The sequence below is a fragment of the Nerophis ophidion genome, linkage group LG26, assembly GCF_033978795.1.
Source record: "Nerophis ophidion isolate RoL-2023_Sa linkage group LG26, RoL_Noph_v1.0, whole genome shotgun sequence".
In the NCBI taxonomy this organism is placed as follows: domain Eukaryota; kingdom Metazoa; phylum Chordata; class Actinopteri; order Syngnathiformes; family Syngnathidae; genus Nerophis; species Nerophis ophidion.
In genome coordinates, this window is record NC_084636.1 from 27,043,322 (window position 1) to 27,067,084 (window position 23,763).

At 39.6% G+C, this 23,763-nt stretch overlaps 1 protein-coding gene across 3 annotated transcripts in view; it reads left to right on the forward strand.

The window, feature by feature from the left end:
* Nucleotides 1-23,538, forward strand: part of edem3 (ER degradation enhancer, mannosidase alpha-like 3) — a 38,153-nt gene extending 14,615 nt beyond the window's left edge. Inside the window, exons 9-21 of one of the 3 annotated variants that reach the window (XM_061888766.1) lie at nucleotides 2,839-2,936; nucleotides 3,070-3,195; nucleotides 3,275-3,358; nucleotides 3,613-3,696; nucleotides 4,693-4,817; nucleotides 6,695-6,869; nucleotides 6,947-7,101; nucleotides 7,180-7,324; nucleotides 14,189-14,380; nucleotides 14,459-14,624; nucleotides 17,524-17,709; nucleotides 17,955-18,002; nucleotides 22,423-23,538. In XM_061888766.1, coding sequence (XP_061744750.1) covers nucleotides 2,839-2,936; nucleotides 3,070-3,195; nucleotides 3,275-3,358; nucleotides 3,613-3,696; nucleotides 4,693-4,817; nucleotides 6,695-6,869; nucleotides 6,947-7,101; nucleotides 7,180-7,324; nucleotides 14,189-14,380; nucleotides 14,459-14,624; nucleotides 17,524-17,709; nucleotides 17,955-18,002; nucleotides 22,423-22,745 — 1,907 coding nt within the window. In that variant the 3' untranslated portion in view covers nucleotides 22,746-23,538. The remainder of the gene's footprint in view (nucleotides 1-2,838; nucleotides 2,937-3,069; nucleotides 3,196-3,274; nucleotides 3,359-3,612; nucleotides 3,697-4,692; nucleotides 4,818-6,694; nucleotides 6,870-6,946; nucleotides 7,102-7,179; nucleotides 7,325-14,188; nucleotides 14,381-14,458; nucleotides 14,625-17,523; nucleotides 17,710-17,954; nucleotides 18,003-22,422) is intronic. The other 2 variants (XM_061888767.1, XM_061888768.1) reach the window with 2 other exon arrangements.
* The last annotated feature ends 225 nt before the right edge of the window (nucleotides 23,539-23,763 follow it).

Below are 23,763 nucleotides of genomic sequence, written 5' to 3' on the forward strand. Positions count from 1 at the left end.
TAGTATTAATATACTTTTTTTTCCTGAAATTATATTGTTTTGCTTTATTTTTGAACTATTGCTGCCTATTACGACTATGTAAAAGAGATTACACTTTGGACACCCGTGGTTTATTGACATGTTATTTTGCCTTCCCTAAATGTTGGAATTTAGTTTGTCATATATGTAAACAGTCTTTTAAATTGGAGATGAACAAAACAACTTGAGTTTTTTGATAGTTTCCACAATGAAGTTACAGTAAAACTACGCACGCAAATGGAAGGACAATAACATACATATGAAGTGCACATACATGTAGGAATCATGTTAAATCAACTTAACAGTTTAAATTAACAATACAGAAAAATGGCAATACAATTATACAGGATAAAAGTTGGCTCTCATGCCGCGAGCTTATTGCGAACGTACAAAAAACAGTTCACTGACAAGCAAACTAAATTAACAGAGCGAACTTGTGCAAACGTTTATCAAAGGAGATATTAACAAAACAAAATTGACATACAACAGAATATTGTATTTCTAATTACAGGCATATATTCAGCTAACTCTGTAGAAACAAATACTGACTGCTAACTTTGTACTGCTCCTGCAGTACAAAGCTTGTGCATGCTAACTAGCTACAGAAGCATCTTGCTCAAACTTCAAACTCTTAATTTTTAAACAAATAACTTGGTCGATGTTTTGTGGAACCTGATTGCAGGAGATGTAGGCACATATTTCACCTAAAAGGTAAAGTGTTACTGTATTGCAAAATCGTAAGAAAACAAGGGTTTTTTTTAAATAACATTTGTTAAAAGAGGAAAACATAAAAAAGTTTACAACATTTTTTAGAACCATTAATAGACTCTTTTTGCTGTTTGTTTTGGAATGTCACAAAAAGACATAGCCACCTGTAAACGTTTTTAGAAGGGGAAGGGCCCACGTTGCCTCTTGCTGCTCATAGGGTAGGGTGATGCCTACTTTCATGTCACGGTCCTCAAAATGTCTTCATTAAATCTGTCGCCAGTTGCTTTTTTAAAAATGACTGTCTAGAAAGAGAGAAAGATGTAAGTTGGCAATGCTGCTGTGTCGTCTTATCCTCTAGCACAAAGGTCGGAACCTTTTTGGCTGAGAGAGCCATGAAAGCCAAATATTTCAAAATGTATTTCCGTGAGAGGCATATAACATTTTTTAACACTGAATAGAACTAAATGCGTGCATTTTTAAGACCAACATTTTGAGAGTATAATAAGTCTCTAATTGTTTTTAACAACATTGTTATTCTAAAGTTAACCAATAATAAATATAATACTTCTTACCATTAATGCGACATCTTGGACAAGTGCGATAGAAAACGGATGGTTGGATTAAAATGCATGAGAATGTTTTGTAATTTTAACGTTATTTTAAACACTGTGATTATCAGTGGAATTATTAATTACTTATCGTGTTAAGCAATGTCAGCTAAGATTTATCTGACAGCCAGATGCAGTCATCAAAAGAGCCACATCTGGCTCTAGAGCCATAGGTTCCCTAACCCTGCTCTAGCAGATCAGGGGCCTAATGTATTAAGCGCACAAAAATTTGGCAACGCATTTTTGCATGGCAAAGTTGATATGTATTAAGAGTGAAGTGAATGTGGAAATGTGCAGTGCCTCACGCCAACATCATGGCTCTCGTATGCACATTCCTTCATTCTATGGATACTTGAGCGAAACACAAGGGTGGTCGTTCGGGCTTTGCCAACATTTGATTTCAACGATGTAAAAATAGAAGCAAGGACACACAACTCCCTTTTTGGCCAATGCATTTAGTGCTTCATATTCATGGACGTCTATAAATGTATCTAGTCAATCAATTTGCCACTTATTTGCTGTCACAATGTGTTACTGTGACTCCAGCACAGCTTGGCCAGTCGGGCGGACAGATGCAGAACCCAGCGGTTGTGGCATATTAACAGTACCGGACTGTGGAGAATTGGCCTGACTTTGTGAAACGTGGCTGCGACCACAAGTTGCTCTTCAGTGTTGTAACAATAAATAGAGTAATCGGACAGAATCAAAGTCCTTAATTTGCTTTTTGATACGCTTGCATGTTTGAATTTGAAATATTTCAAACCCAATATTAAACAGTTTTCACATGAAACTCTACTCAATGAACTACTGTATAGCTTCTGTATGAACACAGTAAGTTACACAAATGATATTAATACTGGCGGTAATCGGAGTCAGCCTTTTCCTATAGTTTTACGTATCATTGCAGCGACTATCTTCTCAAACGGCGTGAGCACTACCACATTCATCCTCTTCACCTTCTTCCTGATATAGTACCACTTATTTCAGATTTTTTCTTGTGTGCAGTTCTCTGACTCAACAGCATTAACAGCCTTGTACACTTTATCCCACTCAACCCCTTTCCGTTCGCTGGAAACTCATGCCAAAGAGTATATTTTGCCTGCGACGTCACTTCACCTCCTACTTCTTGTCTGTGAATTCCTATTGGGTAGAGTGTGGGATCTTAGGCGCATGGCCAATTCAAATATGATTAGACTATTTACATGGAGGCGTGGACAGAGAGTAGCCACATGCACTCCACCTGCGCTCAATTCCGCGTTGATTGGAATGTAAAAAAGAAATTTGCTTGGAATAATGCAAGCGCGCACTTTAATACATCTAAAACTGTTTTCGCGTATGTTTTCTGTATTTGAGCTTACACCATTTTTTAGTAGGAAATCTACGCAACTAAGCAACGGCAAACCGGTAGCGCCAAATCAATATGTGGGGGTACAAATTGATTCCTGACTGGCCCCTACAAATACATGTCTAGTTATAACACTGGATTTATGCATGCTGTTTCCAGATAGTGGAGTTGGAGCAGGAATTGACTCGTACTATGAATACCTACTCAAGGCCTACGTTCTCCTGGGAGATGATCAGTTTCTGCAGCGCTTTAATATTGTAAGCACTCACACATTATTACTGTGTAATATACCAGCCACAATAAACTTCTATATAATGTATGCTTTAGATGTGTACAACTTTAGATGCTCAACTTTCTGGGTGTCTTGTTGCATTCATTCTTCCCACTCAGCACTATGCATCCATAATGAAGTACATTAGCCAACCTCCCTTGCTGCTGGATGTCCACATCCACAAACCTCTGCTTCCAGCTCGGACCTGGATGGACTCTCTGCTGGCTTTCTTTCCCGGCCTCCAGGTCAGATTGGACCATTTGATTGGAAGAGTTGTTTTTTGTAATGTCATTTCATTCAGTGTTACTTCTGTCGCCATCCAAGGTGTTGAAGGGAGACATCCGCCCTGCCATCGAGACTCATGAAATGTTGTATCAGGTGACCAAGAAACACAACTTCTTGCCAGAGGTAATCACATGTCGCTGTGCTTTATCAAACACATAGGGTCATGAAAAAATGAAATTTAGCAAAGGGCTGGTTAATCATTGTGGTCATGACAAAGTGGTGCGTCTTCTTTGCTGTTTTGTCAGACTGCAGTGTCATTACAATATTTTCTAAAGCTATTTTTTAGCCATTTGGTTTTGTAAATGTCACCTGTCATCTAGCTTACAATGGTGTACTGATCCACAGATATTGCCACTTTTTCTCGTTTGTCCACCCAGGCATTTACTACTGATTTCAGAGTGCATTGGGCCCAGCATCCACTGAGGCCGGAGTTTGCAGAGAGCACGTATTTCCTTTACAAGGTAACATTGTGGATCTTTTATTGAATACAACTGCTGGATTTTATTGCATTTACTCTGAAATATTACATGCATAAAACCATGGGTCCCCTAAACTTTTTGATTCAGGGGCCACATTAGAAGTATACAAAGTAAATATATACAGCAGTACAATATGAGTGGCTTAACAGGAAAGATTAAAAAAATTTATATTTCTAAACTTGGGACAGCCAAAGGGCTGGCAGGCCAAAACTGTTCCGCGGGCCACAGTTTTGGCACTGCTGCATTAAATGGATTCAAAACCAGAAAATTTGTAATTTTTTTATGATACAGTATGTTTTGTATAGAACAGTGGTTCCCAAAGTGGGCGGTACCGCCCCCCTGGGGGCGGTGGAAAGATCTGGGGGGGCGGTGAGGAAGAAGGGGGCGGTAGGGGGGAGGCAGTCCGAAGTCGAAGTCAGAAGTTCGAACGTTTGTTTGACGATTTGTACACAACACGTGCAGCAGGACGAGTCGGTGGACAACGCATCAGGGTCCGATTACCACACGCCAACATCATATTTAGTAGAACGGGGCTTCAGTGCAGTCGCCTTGCTTCTTTCCAAGCAAAGAAACCGACTGAAAATTACTGACCGCGGGGATCTACGACTTCTTCTTAGTGAGTTCCAGCCTGATGTTGAGAAGCTTATGTCCCTGCACCAAGCACATCCATCCCATTAATATTAAGTGTGAGACAATGAAGGTTACTGGTGGAATGTTTATTTACCATTCTATGTTGCTGAAACAGTTAAAACTGCTAAAAAATAAATTGGTTTACTAAATTGGGTTTTATTTGTGAAATACACATTTGTGTTTAACCTTTCTCTTTTCAAATTGCAGCATACCAAATATCAAGAAAGAGGTGTTTGTTTCCATATGGGTCTGTGGGGAAGGGGGGGGGGGACGCCAGCCTGCAAAAGTTTGGGAACCATTGGTATAGAATATTAATCTGCCTTTATAACAACTGTTTTCTGGCTTCAGGCTACTGGAGACCCATACTACCTGGAAGCAGGTCGTACCATCCTGGACAACCTCAACCGCTTTGCTCGCGTTCCCTGCGGCTTCGCTGCTATGAAGGACGTGCGCACAGGCAGCCATGAAGACCGGTGAGAATAAAATAAATAAGAGGGGTGTCCAACCTTTTCTACCAAGGGCCGCATACATGTAAAATAGGAGGATTTGGGAGACATTTTGTGCTAAAACTGATCTAATTTAGGCCAATATAGTAAACTAGCTGAACAAAACATCAACATCAAATTAGCGATATAATTATTAGGAATTCATAATGTATTATACAATATACCACTGCTTGTCGATAATTCTCTGTTGTGACTGGCCTGGGGGAGATAACTTTGTACTATTGAAAACTTGGTAATATTTATCTAACTGTACAACACACTGTTTGAGTTACATTATTTATATAATCACCTTTTCATCAAATTAAATGAATATAAAGAGATGAGATAATATCTGCAACAATTTAAGTCAAATTCCATGTTAAAAATGTTAATGTAAATTAAATTTGTAACTTAATCATGACTGTTCAGTCTGTGTGATTCTCAATGTACAGAAAAAAAGTGCAAATGTTTTACTGTACTTTGCATTTGTATAAAGTTAATACAGCAACATTGAAAATGTTTTAGAACTGTAAACACTGCTCGCTTATTAGCTTGATCAGCTTACTGCTTTTTAAAAAGAGAGTTGTGATGTTCTAGTTTTACGCAAAAATTGCAACAATGATATTGTAGTTTATCAGACGGGAGGTAAGTCCATATTTGCATTTACTTTTCGTGAATTTATAATCCATCCAGAGGAAAATTTTAAAAAGCCTCAAACTGTCAACTATTGTACATTAACTTGAGCATTTTTTTCAAGTGAACACAATTAACCTTTAATAATCTGGGTTTCAAACTTGATGCTGCTACTCTTAATTTTTGTTCAATGTTAACCTGGGAACTTTACTTAGTTTTATTACAGCAACATTTGAAAAACACATCCCACTATTTGAGATGTTGCAATGGGTAGATCAATGTCTTGAAACACACACTGATCTTTCCTCATTTCCTATTGTAGTTATGGTGAATCCAAAGACTATGTATGCTTTGTCGTACTACTTACAAACTTAGTTGGTTCTTGAACATGGTTCGTAAACTGAAAAGTTTGTATAGTGAAGCTTAGTTCCCCATAAGAATCAATGTAAACATGAATAAATGGTTCTAGCCTCGAAAAAAGTCCCTATTTAGGAAAACAGTGTGTGTGTGTGTGTGTGTGTGTGTGTGTGTGTGTGTGTGTGTGTGTGTGTGTGTGTGTGCGTGTGCGTGTGCGCGCGCGCGTGTATGTCTACATCCATCCATCCATTTCCTACCACTTGTCCCTTTTGGGGTCACAGGGGGTGTGGGAGCCTATCTCGGCTGCATTCGGGCGGTAGGGTACATCCTGGAAAAGTCACCACCTCATCACAGATAGACAGACAACGTTCACAAACTAGGGGCAATTTAGTTTTGCTAATCAACTTATCCCCAGGTGCATGTCTTTGGAGGTGGCTTCATATGTCTATAAAATGTATATATGTATATTTAAATTTTCCTGAGGGAACTCTCCTGAAGGAATCAATAAAATACTATCTATCTATATATAATGTGTATGGCATATTTAGCTTGATGTAAAGGTTCAAAAACCGAAAAGGTCGCAAATACAGAAATACATGCACTTATAAACCAAGGTTGCACTGTATTTTTATTCTGGTTATTGCCACTTATTTTCCAGGTATTGTTCTTAGATGAATACTAGAGTTTAGACACAAATAGTAAAGATCCAACTATTTGAGAAACACGGCAATATGCCAAGAACAAATAAAAAACAAATTGTGGGGCAAAAATACCCCCTTGGGCTGCACTTTGGACACCCCTGGAGTAGATGAATAAATCATATTCCAAACTCGAACATTGTTGCTTGTTCAATAACTATATTACTTTCTCCATAGTATGGACTCTTTCTTCCTTGCTGAGATGTTTAAGTACCTTTTCCTACTCTTTGCTGATGTGGAGGACCTACCCTTTGATGTGGAGGACTACGTATTTACGACCGAGGCGCATCTCTTGCCTCTGTCGCTCTCCACAGCCGCCCTCTCTCACTCCTCAGTTCCCTCAAACAGAACGGTAATTGTGCCATTATTGCATCAAGCAAGACACATCCAAACAGACTTGTTTCTAATATAAGGTTTTATGTTCTCAAGATACCTCAGACAGAAGAGGAGCTGGATGATTCCAACTTCGATTGGACCTGCCCCAACACACGCCTCCTGTTTCCTGACCCCGCCTTTCCCCATAATCTGAGGGAACCGATTCGTGGCGTGGTGGACAAAAGCTGCCCACGCCCTGCTCCTTTCAGGTAACGGTTTAAAATGCTGCATATGTTTTGTTTATACCACCATCAAAAATCCAAACCTTGTTTCTTCCCTCCATCCAGGGAGCCGGGCATGGGAGCCCCTCCTCTGAGAGCGCAGGACTTCATGGCGAACAACCCGGAACATCTGGAGCTGTTGAAGAGGATGGGTGTCAGCCTCATCCACCTGAAGGACGGAAGGGTGCAGCTAGTGCAGCACGCAACGCAGGTACACTAGGAAAGCACCACGTGTTCTCTTTTATGACCTTACAAAAATGCGTTCCCGCACTTCCACGAGTCAGTCGTTACTGAGGAACAGGTGCAACACGTTGCTGGCGATGTTTCGCTATTGGGTGGTTTTGCAGTCTTTTTTTTAATGGTGGGCAGTCTGTAATGTCACAATGTGACGGATGTACTTATATGGGCATCCGAGTACATACTCTCTGGCCCCCTGCTTTTGACACTTTTGGAAAGGGCCGTGCTCGGAAAAGTTAATTTGCAATTTAAAGGGAACACACTAGCCGTTTGTAGACATAATCAGAAAGATGGTTGAAATGTGCTCTGGAGTAACATTTACATCAAATCATATCCAGTACATATTAACTAGACCAGGGGTGCCCATCACGTCGATTGCGATCTACCGGTCGACCGCGGGGGGTGTGTCAGTCGATCGCCAGCCAGGCTTTTAAAAAAATAGACCTAAAAATTCGCGATCATCAATCTTCACCAAGACGTCACTTGATTGACATTCACGGCACTCGAGGGTCTTGTGAGATGACGCTGGCTGCTGCGAGATCATTATTAAGAAAAAATTACCAAGAGGAAGGCGAGAAACAATTTTTATTTCAACAGACTCTCGCTCCGTACCTGCCATCAAAAGCCTAAAAACCGACTGCACATTTCCTATCTTCACAATAACAGCCCTGCTTCATGCTGCCTGCGCTAACAAAATAAAGAGTCTCGGAAAGCTTTCCCGTCCAAAGGTAAAACCTAGTAACTAGTAACTCACTTCTAGCTGATTTTGAGAAAACAAAGGAAAACCAATCTATCTTGATGTTGTCTTACAAAGATCTACAAAGTCATCAAACGTATAGATGTTTTCTTGAGCTTTCATTTTCTTGCCGATTGAGCCGTGGATTGAATCTGCTCTCATGAACGTGTGCCCTTTCTCCAGATATTTTATCACAATCTCGGGTGGGCCCCATTCTGCGTTTGCACATTGGGCAAGAGCCGTGTACAGCGTCCAGTTTTTATTTTGACCTCCACAGTTATCTGCCCAAAAGAGTATGCAAGGGGAAGAATCAAGAACAATACATTTAATGAAGGTGCTTGCAACGTCCTGGGCCAATCTTCCAAATATCCCCTCGTGCCATAATATCACATAATCAGGTTGACCGTCGGCCCCCATTCGTGCAAATGTCTCATTAAAGACAATAAGGCGACTGACAAAGAAGCTCCGATTGGTCCCTTGAGATACTAGGTTTTTCTGTTGTATCTACGCGGTTATGTGGTAGTTGCTAGGTCCTACCATGCGCGTAACAGCTTACTTACGGAACAAATTACAATATCGCATACACTAATGTAAAGCATATCACCTAGGAACTCCAAAATTATTATCAGCTCAGTTTTGACCAAAATTGAGTTACTGGGTTTTGCCTTTGGACGGGAGAGCTGGCGTGCACAAGTGCTTGTGCAGCTTTCCGAGACTCTTTATTTTGTTAGCGCAGGCAGCATGAAGCAGGGCTGTTATTGTGAAGATAGGAAATGTGCAGTCGGTCTTTAGGCTTTTGTGTTACACATGCTTGTATAATAATGAAACACATTTAACTTGTTAACAGAAACGTCACTTTCATAAATAAATAAATATAAATGATATCTATGTTGCTGCTCCTCGATCTTAGCGCTGCTTTCGATACCGTCGATCATAATATTTTATTAGAACGTATCAAAACACGAATTGGTATGTTAGACTTAGCACTGTCTTGGTTTAACTCTTATCTTACTGATAGGATGCAGTGCGTCTCCCATAACAATGTGACCTCGGACTACGTAAAGGTAACGTGTGGAGTTCCCCAGGGTTCGGTCCTTGGCCCTGCACTCTTCAGCTCTTCTACATGCTGCCGCTAGGTGACATCATACGCAAATAAGGTGTTAGCTTTCACTGTTATGCTGATGACACCCAACTCTACATGCCCCTAAAGCTGACCAACACGCCGGATTGTAGTCAGCTGGAGGCGTGTCTTAATGAAATTAAACAATGGATGTCCGCTAACTTTTTGCAACTCAACGCCAAAAAAACGGAGATGCTGATTATCGGTCCTGCTAGACACCGACCTCTATTTAATAATACAACTCTAACATTTGACAACCAAACAATTAAACAAGGCGACACGGTAAAGAATCTGGGTGTTATCTTCGACCCAACTCTCTCCTTTGAGTCACACATTAAAAGCGTTACTAAAACGGCCTTCTTTCATCTCCGTAATATCGCTAAAATTTGCTCCATTCTGTCCACTAAAGACGCTCAGATCATTATCCATGCGTTTGTTACGTCTCGCCTCGATTACTGTAACGTATTATTTTCGGGTCTCCCCATGTCTAGCATTAAAAGATTACAGTTGGTACAAAATGCGGCTGCTAGACTTTTGACAAGAACACTCTCGCTGCTGTGTTGGATCCGCTTTGGACTGGACTCTCGCGACTGTGTTGGATCCAATATGGATTGAACTTTCACAGTATCATGTTGGACCCGCTCGACATCCATTGCTTTCGTCCTCTCCAAGGTTCTCATAGTCATCATTGTCACCGACGTCCCACTGGGTCATCATTGTCACCGACGTCCCACTGGGTGTGAGTTCTCCTTGCCCTTATGTGGGCCTACCGAGGATGTGGTAGTGGTTTGTGTTGTGGTTTGTGCAGCCCTTTGAGACACTAGTGATTTAGGGCTATATAAGTAAACATAGATTGATTGATTGATTGATTGATATATGAATGAGGTAAATCCCCTCAATTTGGTCAATTGAAAAGTAGCTCGCCTGCAGAAAAAGTGTGGGCACCCCTGACCTAGACCAAGGGTTCTTAACCTTTTTGACCTCTGGCTCAACATTTCCACTAAAAAGCCTTCACTCAAATATTAACATTTGTTTAGTAATCTTACTCTTGATTTTAATCATATTCAAAGATTATATCTAACCTACTTTTAGTTAAGAAACTTATCAAATGATATGAAATCATGTGTTAATCACTAAGATTAATCAGCACAGAAATCTTAGGCATAGTCAGGCTGATTAGAAGAATAAGTCCTGGCCAAATATACTGCATAAAAAGGGACATACTTAACTGATTAAAATTACATTTGAATACAAATATGTTGTGCTAAAATAAATAAACTAAACACATAATGAATATTTGTCTTAACTAATCTGTGAATAAAATAAATTGTAAACGAAAACACAGCTTCACCACTTAAGTCCTGTTTTTTTTTTGTTCTGTATGACTTTAGCGCTAGACTTCTAGACTTTTGTGAAAAAGTGTATTAAAACTAAATACAGCTGTGGCCTATACCAGTGGTTCGCAACCTTTTTTCAGTGATGTACCCCCTGTGAACATTTTTTTAATTCAAGTACCCCCTAATCCGAGCAAATCATTTTTGGTTGAAAAAAGAGATAAAGAAGTAAAATACAGCACTATGTCATCAGCGTTTATTTATTAAATTGTATAACAGTGCAAAATATTGCTTATTTGTAGTGGTCTTTCTTGAACTATTTGGAAAAAAATATAGAAAAATAACTAAAAACTTGTTGAAAAATAAACAAGTGACTCAATTATAAATAAAGATTTCTACACATAGAAGTTATCATCAACCTAAAGTGCCCTCTTTGGGGATTGTAATAGAGATCCATCTGGATTCATGAACTTAATTCTTAACATTTCTTCACAAAAAAAATAAATCTTTAACATCAATATTTATGGAACATGTCCACAAAAAAATCTACCTGTGAACACTGAATATTGCATTGTTGCATTTCTTTTCACAGTTTATGAACTTAGATTCATATTTTGTTGAAGTATTATTCAATAAAAATATTTATAAAGGATTTTTTAATTGTTGCTATTTTTAGAATATTTAAAAAAAATCTCACATACCCCTTGGCATACCTTCAAGTACCCCCAGTGGTACGCGTACCCCCATTTGAGAACCACTGGCCTATACTGACCACAGCTGAGAAAAATACATTTTTTGGTAATTTATTAAAAAATAAAAACACTAAGAAATCACATTTACATAAGTATTCAGAGCTTTTGATCAGTACTTTTGTTGTGGCATTTTTGGCAGAAATTACAGCCTCAAGTTTTTTCTTAAATGCAATGCCACAAGCTTGTCACATCTATTTATGGGCAGTTTTAGCCATTACTCTTTGCAGCACCTCTCAAGCTCCAGCAGGTTGGATGGGAAGCGTCTGTGCAGATCTCTCCAGAGACGTTCAATCGGATTTAAGTCTTGGCACTGGCTGGCCGACTCAAGGACATTTACAGATTGGTCCTGAAGGCATTCCTCTTGGTTGTCATTGTCCTGCTGAAAGATGAACCGTCGCCCCAGTCTAAGTTCAACAGCGCTCTGAATCAGGGTTTCATACAGGATGTCTCTGTACATTGCTGCATTCATTTTTCTTTCTATCCTGACTAGTTTTGTAGTTCCTTCTGCTGAAAAACATCCCCACAGCATGATGCTGCCTGCCACCACCATGTGTCACTGTAGGGATGGTATTCGCCTGGGGATTAGCGGTGCCTGGTTTCCACCAAACATGACGCCTGGCTTTTACCCGAAAGAGTTCAATATTTGTCTCATCAGACCAGAGAATTTTGTTCCTCATGATCAGAGAGTTTTTCAGGTGCCTTTTGCAAACTTTTACAAAGGATTTGCTTCCATCTGGCCACTCAACCATACAGGCCTTGTTGGTGGATTGCAACAGAAATAGTTGTCCTTCTGGAAGGTTCTACTCCCTCCACAGATGATTGCTGTCTTTCTGACAGAGTGACCGTCTGGTTCTTGGTCACTTCCCTGACTGGGGCCCTTCTCTCCTGATCACTCAGTTAAGATGGCTGGCCAGCCTTTGGAAAAGTTCTGGTGGCTCCAAATGTCTTCCATTTACAGATGATGGAGGCCCCTGTGCTCATTGGGAATTTCAAAGCAGATTTTTTTCTGTAACCTTCCCCAGATTTGTACCTCAAGATAATCCTATCTATAGACAATTCCTTCGACTTCATTCTTGGTTTATGCTCTCGTGCACTGCCAAGTGTGGGACATTATCTATAGACAGGTGTGGGCCTGTCCAAATTATGGCTAATCAACTGAATTTACCACAGGAGGACTACAATTAAGTTGTAGGAACATCTCAAGGATGATCAGTTAAAATAGCAGAATGCACTTGTGCTCACTTTTGAGTTTCATGGTAAAGGCTGTGAATACTTATGGATGTGGGCGTTCCTAATTTTAAAGGCCTACTGAAACCCACTACTACCGACCATGCAGTCTGATAGTTTATATATCAATGATGAAATATTAACATTGACATTTTTTTCCAGCCCGATCCAAGCTATAAGTAGTCTGCTTTAATTGCATAATTACACAATATTCTGGACATCTGTGTTGCTGAATCTTTTGCAATTTGTTCAATTAATAATGGGGACGTCAAAGTAGAAAGATGGAGGTGGGAAGCGGTGTATTGCGGCTGCCGTTAGCCACACAAACACTGCTGGTGTTTCCTTGTTTAAAATTCCCGAAGGTAAAGCCTTACTATGGAACAGAGCGGTCAAGCGAACATGGTTCCCGACTACATGTCAACCGGCAAGTTTCGGTGATAAAATTGTGGTAATAAGTCGGCTCTTACCGTAGTTATGAGCGGAGCTTGCGTCCTCCTGCAGCTGCTGCAGACTATTACCTCCTCCCACCGGAGACACTGGCGGTCACCACACCCGTGGCCACACCCCTCCGACTTTCAGGTACCATATAATCTCACTAAAACACTAGTAACACAATAAGTGGATAAGGGATTTTCCAGAATTATCCTAGTAAATGTGTCTGATAACATCTGAATCGCTCCCACTGTCCTCGCCTTTTTTTTTTTCTTCTAATCCTTCACTCTCACTATCCTCATCCACGAATCTTTCATCCTCGCTCAAATTAATGGGGAAATTGTCTCTTTCTCCGTCCGAATCGCTCTAGCTGCTGGTCGCTATGATTGTAAACAATGTGAGGATTTTAAACAATGTGAGGATGTGAGGAGCCCTACAACCCGTGACGTCACGCGCACATCGTCTGCTACTTCCGGTAAAGGCATGTTTTTTTATTAGCGACCAAAAGTTGCGAACTTTATCGTCGATGTTCTCTACTAAATCCTTTCAGCAAAAATATGGCAATATCGCGAAATGATCTAGTATGACACATAGACTGGACCTGCTATCCCTGTTTAAATAAGACAATCTCACTTCAGTAGGGCTTTAAATTTTAATACATTTTCAAAAAGCTCTTGAAAAACGTTTACACATTGTCATCATTGGTACTGTGTATAGTATTTTGAGGGCAAAAAATAGTTTATTCCATTTTTGAGTAAGGCTGTAACTTAACAAAATGTGGAAAAAGGGAAGATAGAACGTGTCTAAGTGCCACTGACATTTAAGAAGATTATTATATATTATATATTGTACGTTGATTTGGTCTTTGTTTAACCTTTTCAATTGGATTACAAAAAAAATCTAAATACTTATTGTAACATTTTTGTTTTGTGGTGTGCTGTGTAGTTTTTCCATTGTAAAAATGTGTACCTTGATTCAATACCAGGTTGGGAAACACTGGCTAAAGTGACAAGACAGCATAATTTATTCAATACAAACGGCAGATTGATAGAAGCAATCAATAAGAAACAACCTTACAAGCTTTGCAATGTGGTCTCAATCAAAAGTTTGGAGGCACCTTCTGATTCAATAGCACAGAGAATGGTCTCCAAACTTTTTCCTGTACACAGCTGCGTAAGAGTGACGATTCTCATCTTCTTCCCATCCTGAGTCAATGAGTCACTTCCTCCACTGTCAGGCGGTGAGCCCCATAGCAGCGGAGGATGGCATACGCTTCATGCAGGAGATGATGGAGCTTTCCAGCCAACAGCAGAAAGAGCAGCTGCCTCCCCGAGCCATTCAGATTGTCTCGCATCCCTTCTTCGGCAGGGTGGTGCTGACCGCCGGCCCGGCACAGTTTGGCACGGATTTGTCCAAAAGCTCCACGGGGGTGAGAACTATTGACGGGCCTTATCACTGAGAACAATATTACAGTATCAATGTATCCTAACCTCCTTCACCCGTGTAGGTTCGAGGCTTTGTGACCGTCGCCGAGCCGTACACCGGCTGCAGCGAGATCACTAACAGCGAGTACGTGCGGGGCCACATCGCTTTGCTCCAGAGGGGCCAGTGCATGTTCGCGGAGAAAGCCCGACACATCCAGAAGGCCGGCGCCATCGGAGGCGTTGTCATCGGTGAGTGTGCGAGAGAGCCGCTGATGACACAAAGGAGGATGATGAACCTGTTGATTAGATTAGCGCTGGATAAACAAGATTACCTTGAAGACAGACAGTCGAATAAGTTGATTGAGTTTTGTTTGTGTCATACGTTCGTGTAATTGGCTACCATATCAACCACCCTCATTGTTGTCATACATTATTGTACCAGAAACTACAACGCATAAATCCATCGAAAGGGTTTTCTGCCTTTTTATTCTTTTTTTAAATACCCAATATCAGTCGTACATTGTAAGTCTGTTAACTTAAAGTAGCTTTAACGCTAACTGACTGTGTACAGTCTTCCCTTGCCACATCGCGCTTAAAGTATTGGGCCTTCAACACATCGCAGACTTTTTCCAGGGTTTTTTTTTAAGCATATTCGTCTACATTTTTGCCCTAAATTGAGCATTTTCAACCATACAGATTGCTAAAACAAATACAAATATTAATACTGCAGTAGTACTGGGCATGAGATGAGACCAAACCAATCAATATTGTGGCCACTGATTGGCTCAGCCTCAGTAGCATTACTATATTGGATTAAAAGAGTACAAAGGTGACTAAAGGGTAGAGTTGGAAATCTGTGGGCACCTCACAAGTCTATTTGATTCCGATTCTTGGGGCGGACGATTCGATTTTAAATCAATTCTCGGTTTATAAATAATTAAAAAAAACTTTTCAAAACAGTTCACAGGTTACAAGTAAATTTTATTTACAAAAATCAAAGAATGTTAACTAATCTAACAAAATAAAATAGAACAACCCCAACTCTTAACCTATTTGAGTTGAGTTTGAGTTTATTTCGAACATCCATGCATACAACATGATACATCACAATTTCCAGTTTCTCTTTTTAACATGTTCGAAAAGGAGTAGGAAGAAGCACATCTTATTTAATCCCACCCCTTTCTTTTACATAACAGTTGCTAAAACTTTTGTTCACTTCCTGTTCTCAATTTATTCACAATACACTCCATAAATAATCCCAATAAAAATAAATAAATTAATAATACTCGGTGAAGTAAGTTACATTTCATATGGTGAGCTGAGTCAGATTATTGTGAAAATGAACGGATGGTTGGATGAAATAAATTCAGAATGTTTATCATGGTTCTTCTTTGTACTTTGTAAACACTTTAAGTTTGAAGAGTTTCTTGAAGTGGATCACATTAGTACATTGTTTGATTGCTTTGCTTAATCCATTGCATAATTTAATTCCAAATACAGATATACTGAAGGTCTTAAGTGTTGTACGTGCATACAAATGTTTTAAATTACATTTTTCTCCAAGATAATTTTTCTCCTCTTTTTTTGAAAATAATTGTTGTATATTCTATTTCCAGCTTTACAATACTTACTGTGGATAGAAATGTAGATAGAAATGTATTGATGATATTAATAACAGTAATGGTTTCAATCCAAAACATCATTCTTAAATTTGTGTATGTATGTATGTATATACAGTACAGGCCAAAAGTTTGGACACACCTTCTCTTCATTCAATGCATTTTCTTTATTTTCATGACTATTTACATTGTGGATTGTCACTGAAGGCATCAAAACTATTAAGGAACACATGTGGAGTCATGTACTTAACAAAAAAAGGTAAAATAACTGAAAACATGTTTTATATTGTAGTTTCTTTAAAATAGCCACCCTTTGCTGTGATTGCGATGTCCTTATTACATGTGAATATTAATGGTATATTAATGTTTAATTTCCAAATAGTGTTGCCTTAACTCAGTGGTTCTTAACCTTTTTTCAGTGATGTACCCCCTGTGAACATTTTTTTTAATTCAAGTACCCCCTAATCAGAGCAAAGCATTTTTGGTTGAAAAAAAAAGAGATAAAGAAGTAAAATACAGCACTATATCATCAGTTTCTGATATTTTTTTAATTGTATAACAGTGTACAATATTGCTCATTTGTAGTGGTCTTTCTTGAACTATTTGGAAAAAAAGATATAAAAATAACTAAAAACTTGTTGAAAAATAAAGAAGTGATTCAATTATAAATAAAGATTTCTACACATAGAAGTAATAATCAACTTAAAGTGCCCTCTTTGGGGATTGTAATAGAGATCCATCTGGATTCATCAACTTAATTCTAAACATTTCTTCACAAAAAATTAAATCTTTAACATCAATATTTATGGAACATGTCCACAAAAATTCGAACTGTCAACACTAAATATTGCATTGTTGCATTTCAACTTAAAGTGCCCTCTTTGGGGATTGTAATAGAGATCCATCTGGATTCATGAACTTAATTCTAAACATTTCTTCACAAAAAAAGAAATCTTTAACATCAATATTTATGGAACATGTCCACAAAAAATCTAACTGTCAACACTAAATATTGCATTGTTGCATTTCTTTTCACTGTTTATGAACTTACATTCATATTTTGTTGAAGTATTATTCAATAAATATATTTATAAAGGATTTTTGAACTGTTGATATTATTAGAATCTTTTTTTTAATACTCACGTACCTTTTGGCATACCTTCAAGTACCCCCGGGGTACGCATACCCCCATTTGAGAACCACTGCCTTAAATGACCCAAGTGGTATTACGTGGTTTCTAATTTAATATGGATTAATATTTAATATAGGCTTCCTCCCACCTCCAAAGACATGCACCTGGGGATAGGTTGATTGGCAACACTAAATTGGCCCTAGCGTGTGAATGTGAGTGTGAATGTTGTCTATCTGTGTTGGCCCTGCGATGAGGTGGCGACTTGTCCAGGGTGTGCCCCGCCTTTCGCCCGATTGTAGCTGAGATAGGTGCCAGCGACCCCAAAAAGGGAATAAGGGTTAGAAAATGGATGGATGGATATGAAATATGCTTCAAATTCTGTTTCCTTGTCTCCCAGACGACAACGAGGGAAGCAGCAGCGACACAGCCCCTCTCTTCCAGATGGCCGGCGACGGGCGCAGCACGGAGGACATCACCCTGCCCCTCCTCTTCCTCTTCCACAAGGAGGGCAACATCTTACTGGAGGCGCTGAAGGAATACCGGGAGGTGGAAGTCCTGCTGAGTGACAAGGCCCGCGACAGAGGTGTGCCATTTTCACTCGTATTCCGCTGCTCTTGCTTGTTTGCGTCTTTCGATAGCGACCGCTTATCGCCTCCGTCATGAATTAAAGATGAGGTGAAGCGATTGTCAGTGATCCACTCTCAAGCCACCAGCTGTGGTTACGTCATTGTGGCAGTTTATCAATATTACACCAACACGCTTCCTCTCCTCTGATCTCATTAATTTGCTTTCTCTTCTTCCCTCCACATTTATTTTCTGAACAAACAGCAACCATAATCAAAGGTAAAGCTCTTCCTGGAAGCCTGATTGAGGGCAGTGAGTATCCTTCTTCCTTTTCATCCACATGCTCCACCCTCCTTCAGTAAGACTGCCACTTCTTGGCCGCTAATGTCCAAATGTGTCATCCGTCATATTCCCTTCTGACTCATTTGTGCCTCATGCTCCTTTCTCACCAATTATTAGTTCACATCTTGCAAGTCTGCACACATACTGTTTATATTGCTGCATGATTTCTCAGCTGGGGAACTCAAAATTGATTCATATGCCTCTTTTTTTTTTTTATTAAGCAATAATTTCCGGGCTATAGAGGGCACCTAATTGGAAAAGACACCCACCTAATATTTGGACGATTTTTATTTTGTACATAGTTTATAAGCCACAAGTATACAATAGAAACATGAACTATTTACACAGGTGTTCATTCACAAATTTAACAAAAGACAGTGCCTGTAAATCGGCATACAGTTGCTTACTGGAGAATATATATATATATATATATATATATATATATATATATATATATATATATATATATATATATATATATTAGAGATACGCGGATAAACCGCGGGTCGGACGGGTCTCATGACGAAAAAATTTAAAAATAGATTTTAAATAGATTCGGGCGGTTGGCGGTTGAACTATTCGGAAATATTTAAAATACATAGTTCAGGGATCGGCAACCTTTACCACTCAAAGAGCCATTTTGACCCGTGTCACAAAGTAAAGAAGACAATAGGAGCCGCAAACGTTCTCGCGAGTATCTGCTGGCGCTCTCCCAGATATCAAAAATAAGGGCATGCTATGAAGCTATTGCCTTTGACGCTTTCTACAACATGTACAAACAGCTTGCCAGTCCAGCGACATGTTGTATGTGGCTTCTGCAGAAACACGTACATGACTGCAAGGCATACTGGGTGACATAGAATACACTGATGGTTGTGATATAAACAACTTTAACACTCTTACTAATATGCACCACACTGTGAACCCACACCAAACAAGAATGACAAACTAATTTTGTGAGAACATCCTCACAGTAACACAACATAAACGCAACACAACAAATACCCATAATCCTTTGCATCCATGACTTTTCCTGACTATATTATACACCCCGCTAGCACCAACCCCCATCCATTTTTCTACCGCTTATTCTCTTCGGGTTCGCGGGGAGCGCTGGAGCCTATCTCAGCTACAATCGGGCGGAAGGACGAGTCGCCACCTCATACTTGCCGGATCAAATTTCCATCCACATTTATTGTGTTGTTATTGGTCGGAAATTTAGATTTGCCGAAAGTTTTATCAATGACAAATACTGTCTCGGTTTGCACTCCGACAACTTTACCGCAAGGCGCTGTCAAAAGAAAGACTTCATTGTAAACACTAAAGTGAGTGTAAAGTCAACCTTTTTAACTTGATCCTGTGCCATGTCTCCAGTCAGTGAGTTGTTTTAGTCTTTGTGAGTCCATGGAAACTTCCCTTTCATCTCCTGCTGAAGCGACATCTTTGGTGGATGGAGACAGGCTAGCTGTTAGCTTTAAGCTAACGAGCACCCGACCAGACTCCTCCCCCCCAAAAACATTGTCTGTAGGTCAACAAACGGGGGAAATATGTGCCTTTTGAAGTGTTAATGTGCGAGGAGTGTTCAAAAGGAGTCTATTGGAGAAGTGGCTGACAAGTTAGCAAGTGTCGCTCGCATCTCTTACAGTAATATTGAATCGAAATCAATGTTTTTATGAATTATTTACCTATCCAAGGTGCCGATTACCGTATTTTTCGGACTATAAGTCGCAGTTTTTTTTAATAGTTTGGCCGGGGGTACGACTTATACTCGGGAGCGACTTATGTGTAAAGTTATTAACACGTTACCGTAAAATATCAAATAATATTATTTAGCTCATTCACGTAAGAGACTAGATGTTAGGGAGTTGTGGGACAAAATCGATTCGAATACGAATCACGATTTTCACGTTGTGCGATTCAGAATCGATTTTCTTTTTTCTTTTAAATCGATTTTTTTCTTTATTTTTTTTTTTTTTTTATCAATCCAACAAAACAATACACAGCAATACCATAACAATGCAATCCAATTCCAAAACCAAACCTGACCCAGCAACACTCAGAACTGCAATAAACAGAGCAATTGAGAGGAGACACAAACACGACACAGAACAAACCAAAAGTAGTGAAACAAAAATGAATATTATCAACAACATTATCAATAGTAGTTATGATTTCAGCATAGCAGTGATTAAAAGTCCCTCATTGACTTTAGCATTAGACTTTTATAAAAATAATAAATAAAGAACAATAGTGTCACAGTGGCTTAAACTTGCATCGCATCTCATAAGCTTGACAACACACTGTGTCCAATATTTTCGCAAAGATAAACTAAGTCATATTTTTGGTTTGTTTAATAGTTGAAACAAATTTACATTATGGCAATCAGTTGATCAAACATTGTCCTTTACAATTATAAAAGCTTTTTTTTTTTAAATCTACTACTTTGCTAGCATGTCAGCAGACTGGGGTAGATCCTGCTGAAATCCTATGTATTGAATGAATACAAAATCGTTTTGAATCTGAAAAATATCGTTTTTGAATCAAGAATCGCATTGAATTGAAAAAATCGATATATTATCGAATCGCGACCCCAGGAATCGATATTGAATCGAATCGTGGGACACCCAAAAATTCGCAGCCCTACTAGACTTATAAGATTTCATGGGATTTAGCGATTAGGAGTGACAGATTGTTTGGCAAAGGTATAGCATGTTCTATATGTTATAGTTATTTGAATGACTCTTACCATAATATGTTACGTTAACATACCAGGCACCTTCTCAGTTGGTTATTTATGCCTCATATAACGTACACTTATTCAGCCTGTTGTTCACTATTCTTTATTTATTTTAAATTGCCTTTCAAATGTCTATTCTTGGTGTTGGGTTTTATCAAAAAAAATTCCCCCAAAAATGCGACTTATTCTCCAGTGCGACTTATATATGTTTTTTTCCTTCTTTATTATGGATTTTCGGCAGGTGCGACTTATACTCCAGAGTGACATATACTCTGAAAAATACGGTACTTCACATTCAATATTCTGTCCATCCATCCATTTTCTACCGCTTGTCCCTTTTGGGGTCGTGCGGGGGTCGGTGGAGCCTATCTCAGCTGCATACGGGCGGTAGGCGGGTTACACTCTGGACAAGTCACCACCTCATCGCAGGGCCAACACAGATAGACAGACAACATTCACACTCACATTCACACACTAGGGCCAATTTAGTGTTGCCAATCAACCTATCCCCAGGTGCATGTCTTTGGAAGTGGGAGGAAACCGGAGTACCCGGAGGGAACCCACGCAGTCACGGGGAGGACATGCAAACTCCAAACAGAAAGATCCCGAGCCCGGGATTGAACTCAGGACTTCTCAAGACCTCCGTATTGTGAGGCAGATAGACGAAACCCTCTTCCACCGTGCTGTCCACTTTGAAAAATATTTTTTATGGAAGATTTTGCATATTTTGTGTGTTTGCCGTTAAAAGAAAACAGATTTATTTGACAAAAAGGGCAGAAAACAAACAAACAAACAAAAAAAAAAAACTTAGTATTGAGGAATAGATCTGATCTAAATCTAGAGATTTAAGCGTTAAATAAATAATGTACCTATGCCCTGACACCCGATTATCATCATTTAATGACCGACGCAAAACACTTTTTACAATTATATACTGAAATATTAAATACAAATATAGAAAAAACTACCGGCAGCAGTAAAGTTTATATCCTTGAAGGAAAGAAGAAAATGAATGTTTATAACTGAACACATTTACATATGTATGAAAAATTGTTTTCTTACGTATTATTTTTTGAATGAATTAAGTAACGTTTATGACAACGTTTTTCCAAAACACAATATAGAATGTGAGATATAACAGGAAAATGCATACATTAATCATTTGTTTTCACAACGCTTACAAAAAAGTGGGACCCCATTTTTATGACTTGATGGGGACCCCATTTTGAAAATTCCTAGCACCAACATATGGTATACGTTTTTTCAATGAAATTACATTGTTTGTCATTCAAAAGACAACTAATAGTTGGAGTTGAGCCTGACTGAGCTTATTTGCTTAAATGCCTGAATGCAGTATTCATCATCCACGACCATGCATTTGTAATTCTATTTGTATGTATAGAAATGACAATTTAATTGAATATTAATTTCCATCCCAGCCAAATCCATAGCTATTTTTTGCTAATTTTCCCCTCCCTTTTGGTTGAGCAGCAGCATGAGATATGTCATCCTGTGAGTCACTGCAGGCATCATCATGCTGCTATTGCTGGCAGCCTCTCCGTCAACACCGCTCTATTTTTCAACGGCCAGGAGGAAACATTGTGCGAGTGTACATCACGTCTCTCCGCCCACTAACGCTTGCACTCTTTTCAGGTGCAGACGTCGTACACGAGGCAGAAAAGGACTGCCAAACCGAGGCCACGACCCCCACGTCTTTGGCACCAGTCGGCCAATCGCAGTCGAGCACGGCCGAGTCGGATAAATCGGAGGCGGTTTCATCCCAGGAAAGTCCCGACACGAGTCCAGCAAGGGACGTCAACCCCGCGGCGTCGTCTGATCCGGGAAAAGACGACTCGGAGAAGGAAGCGGCGTCGAAAAATGATGCAGACTCTAACAGCCAATCGGTGGATGAAATGCTGGCCGATTGGCGCGAGGACCTGGAGGCATTCCGACAGATGGAGAAAGATGAGCTTTGACATCACCCGCAGTCCAACATGAACGTTTAGTGGTTGTGACCAGAAGCTCTTCCTTTCTCTCTCGCTGTCGGCGGGCGGCGTGCAGGGCCAAGGCTGGCCATTAGCGGACCAGAGCGGCGTCCTGTTAAGCCTGGTTGATGACGGATGACACACCAGGATTCTTACCTCATTTTGTCAGACATTTCTTTACAACACTCATTGACTAATTGTTATCAAGGATCACTTTTTTTGCATCTGAAATCTACTGAGTAATTGTGGAAAAATCTCACATTGGTAACAAAAGTTAAAAAATCAGCACCAATCTTAGCGAAACCCTTAACTTTTTTTGTTAGGGGCCTCATTTTCTTCATTAACCAACCTTCTTAGTGGAGGTAATGATTTGCGCTTTTGTCTTCTATGCAGTCTTTTTTTTAATCTTAAATGAGTGTCAGTGTCCTCAACTAATCTTATTTAATTACATTGGACTTTAATTAAATGTGATTAGAGTTTGAGTTCAAGGGTTTGGGTCTAATCAATACAAATTTGCAAGTCTATATTATGACAAACTTTAGGACTAACCTAAGTCGCCTGGCAATGTAAATATGTATTTGTGGGTATTTATTCACAGAAATAATACAAAAACTGTTTGCTCAGGTTTCTGGCCAAGTTGTCCCATTCATATTTTTATTGTTCATGTCCCTCGCATCAGCGTGCAATGCCTGTGTTGGCCACACGGGGGTAGTGAAGGATCTGGCGCTCAAACAGGAACAGTAATAAATTATCACAGTTCAATTAATAAAAGATGAAAAGTCAATTGTAAAAAACTCTCTTGGTTCTGTTTGAATGTTGGGAAAATGTGTGGAAGTTAAATAATGTGACTTATGTTTGATGAAATCGATATCTAGTGTGTGAATGTGAGTGTGAATGTTGTCTGTCTGTCTGTTTGCCCTGCGGTGAGGTGGCGACTTGTCCAGGGTGTACACCGCCTTCTGACAGAATGCAGCTGTGATAGGCGCCAGCGACACCCGCGACCCCGAAC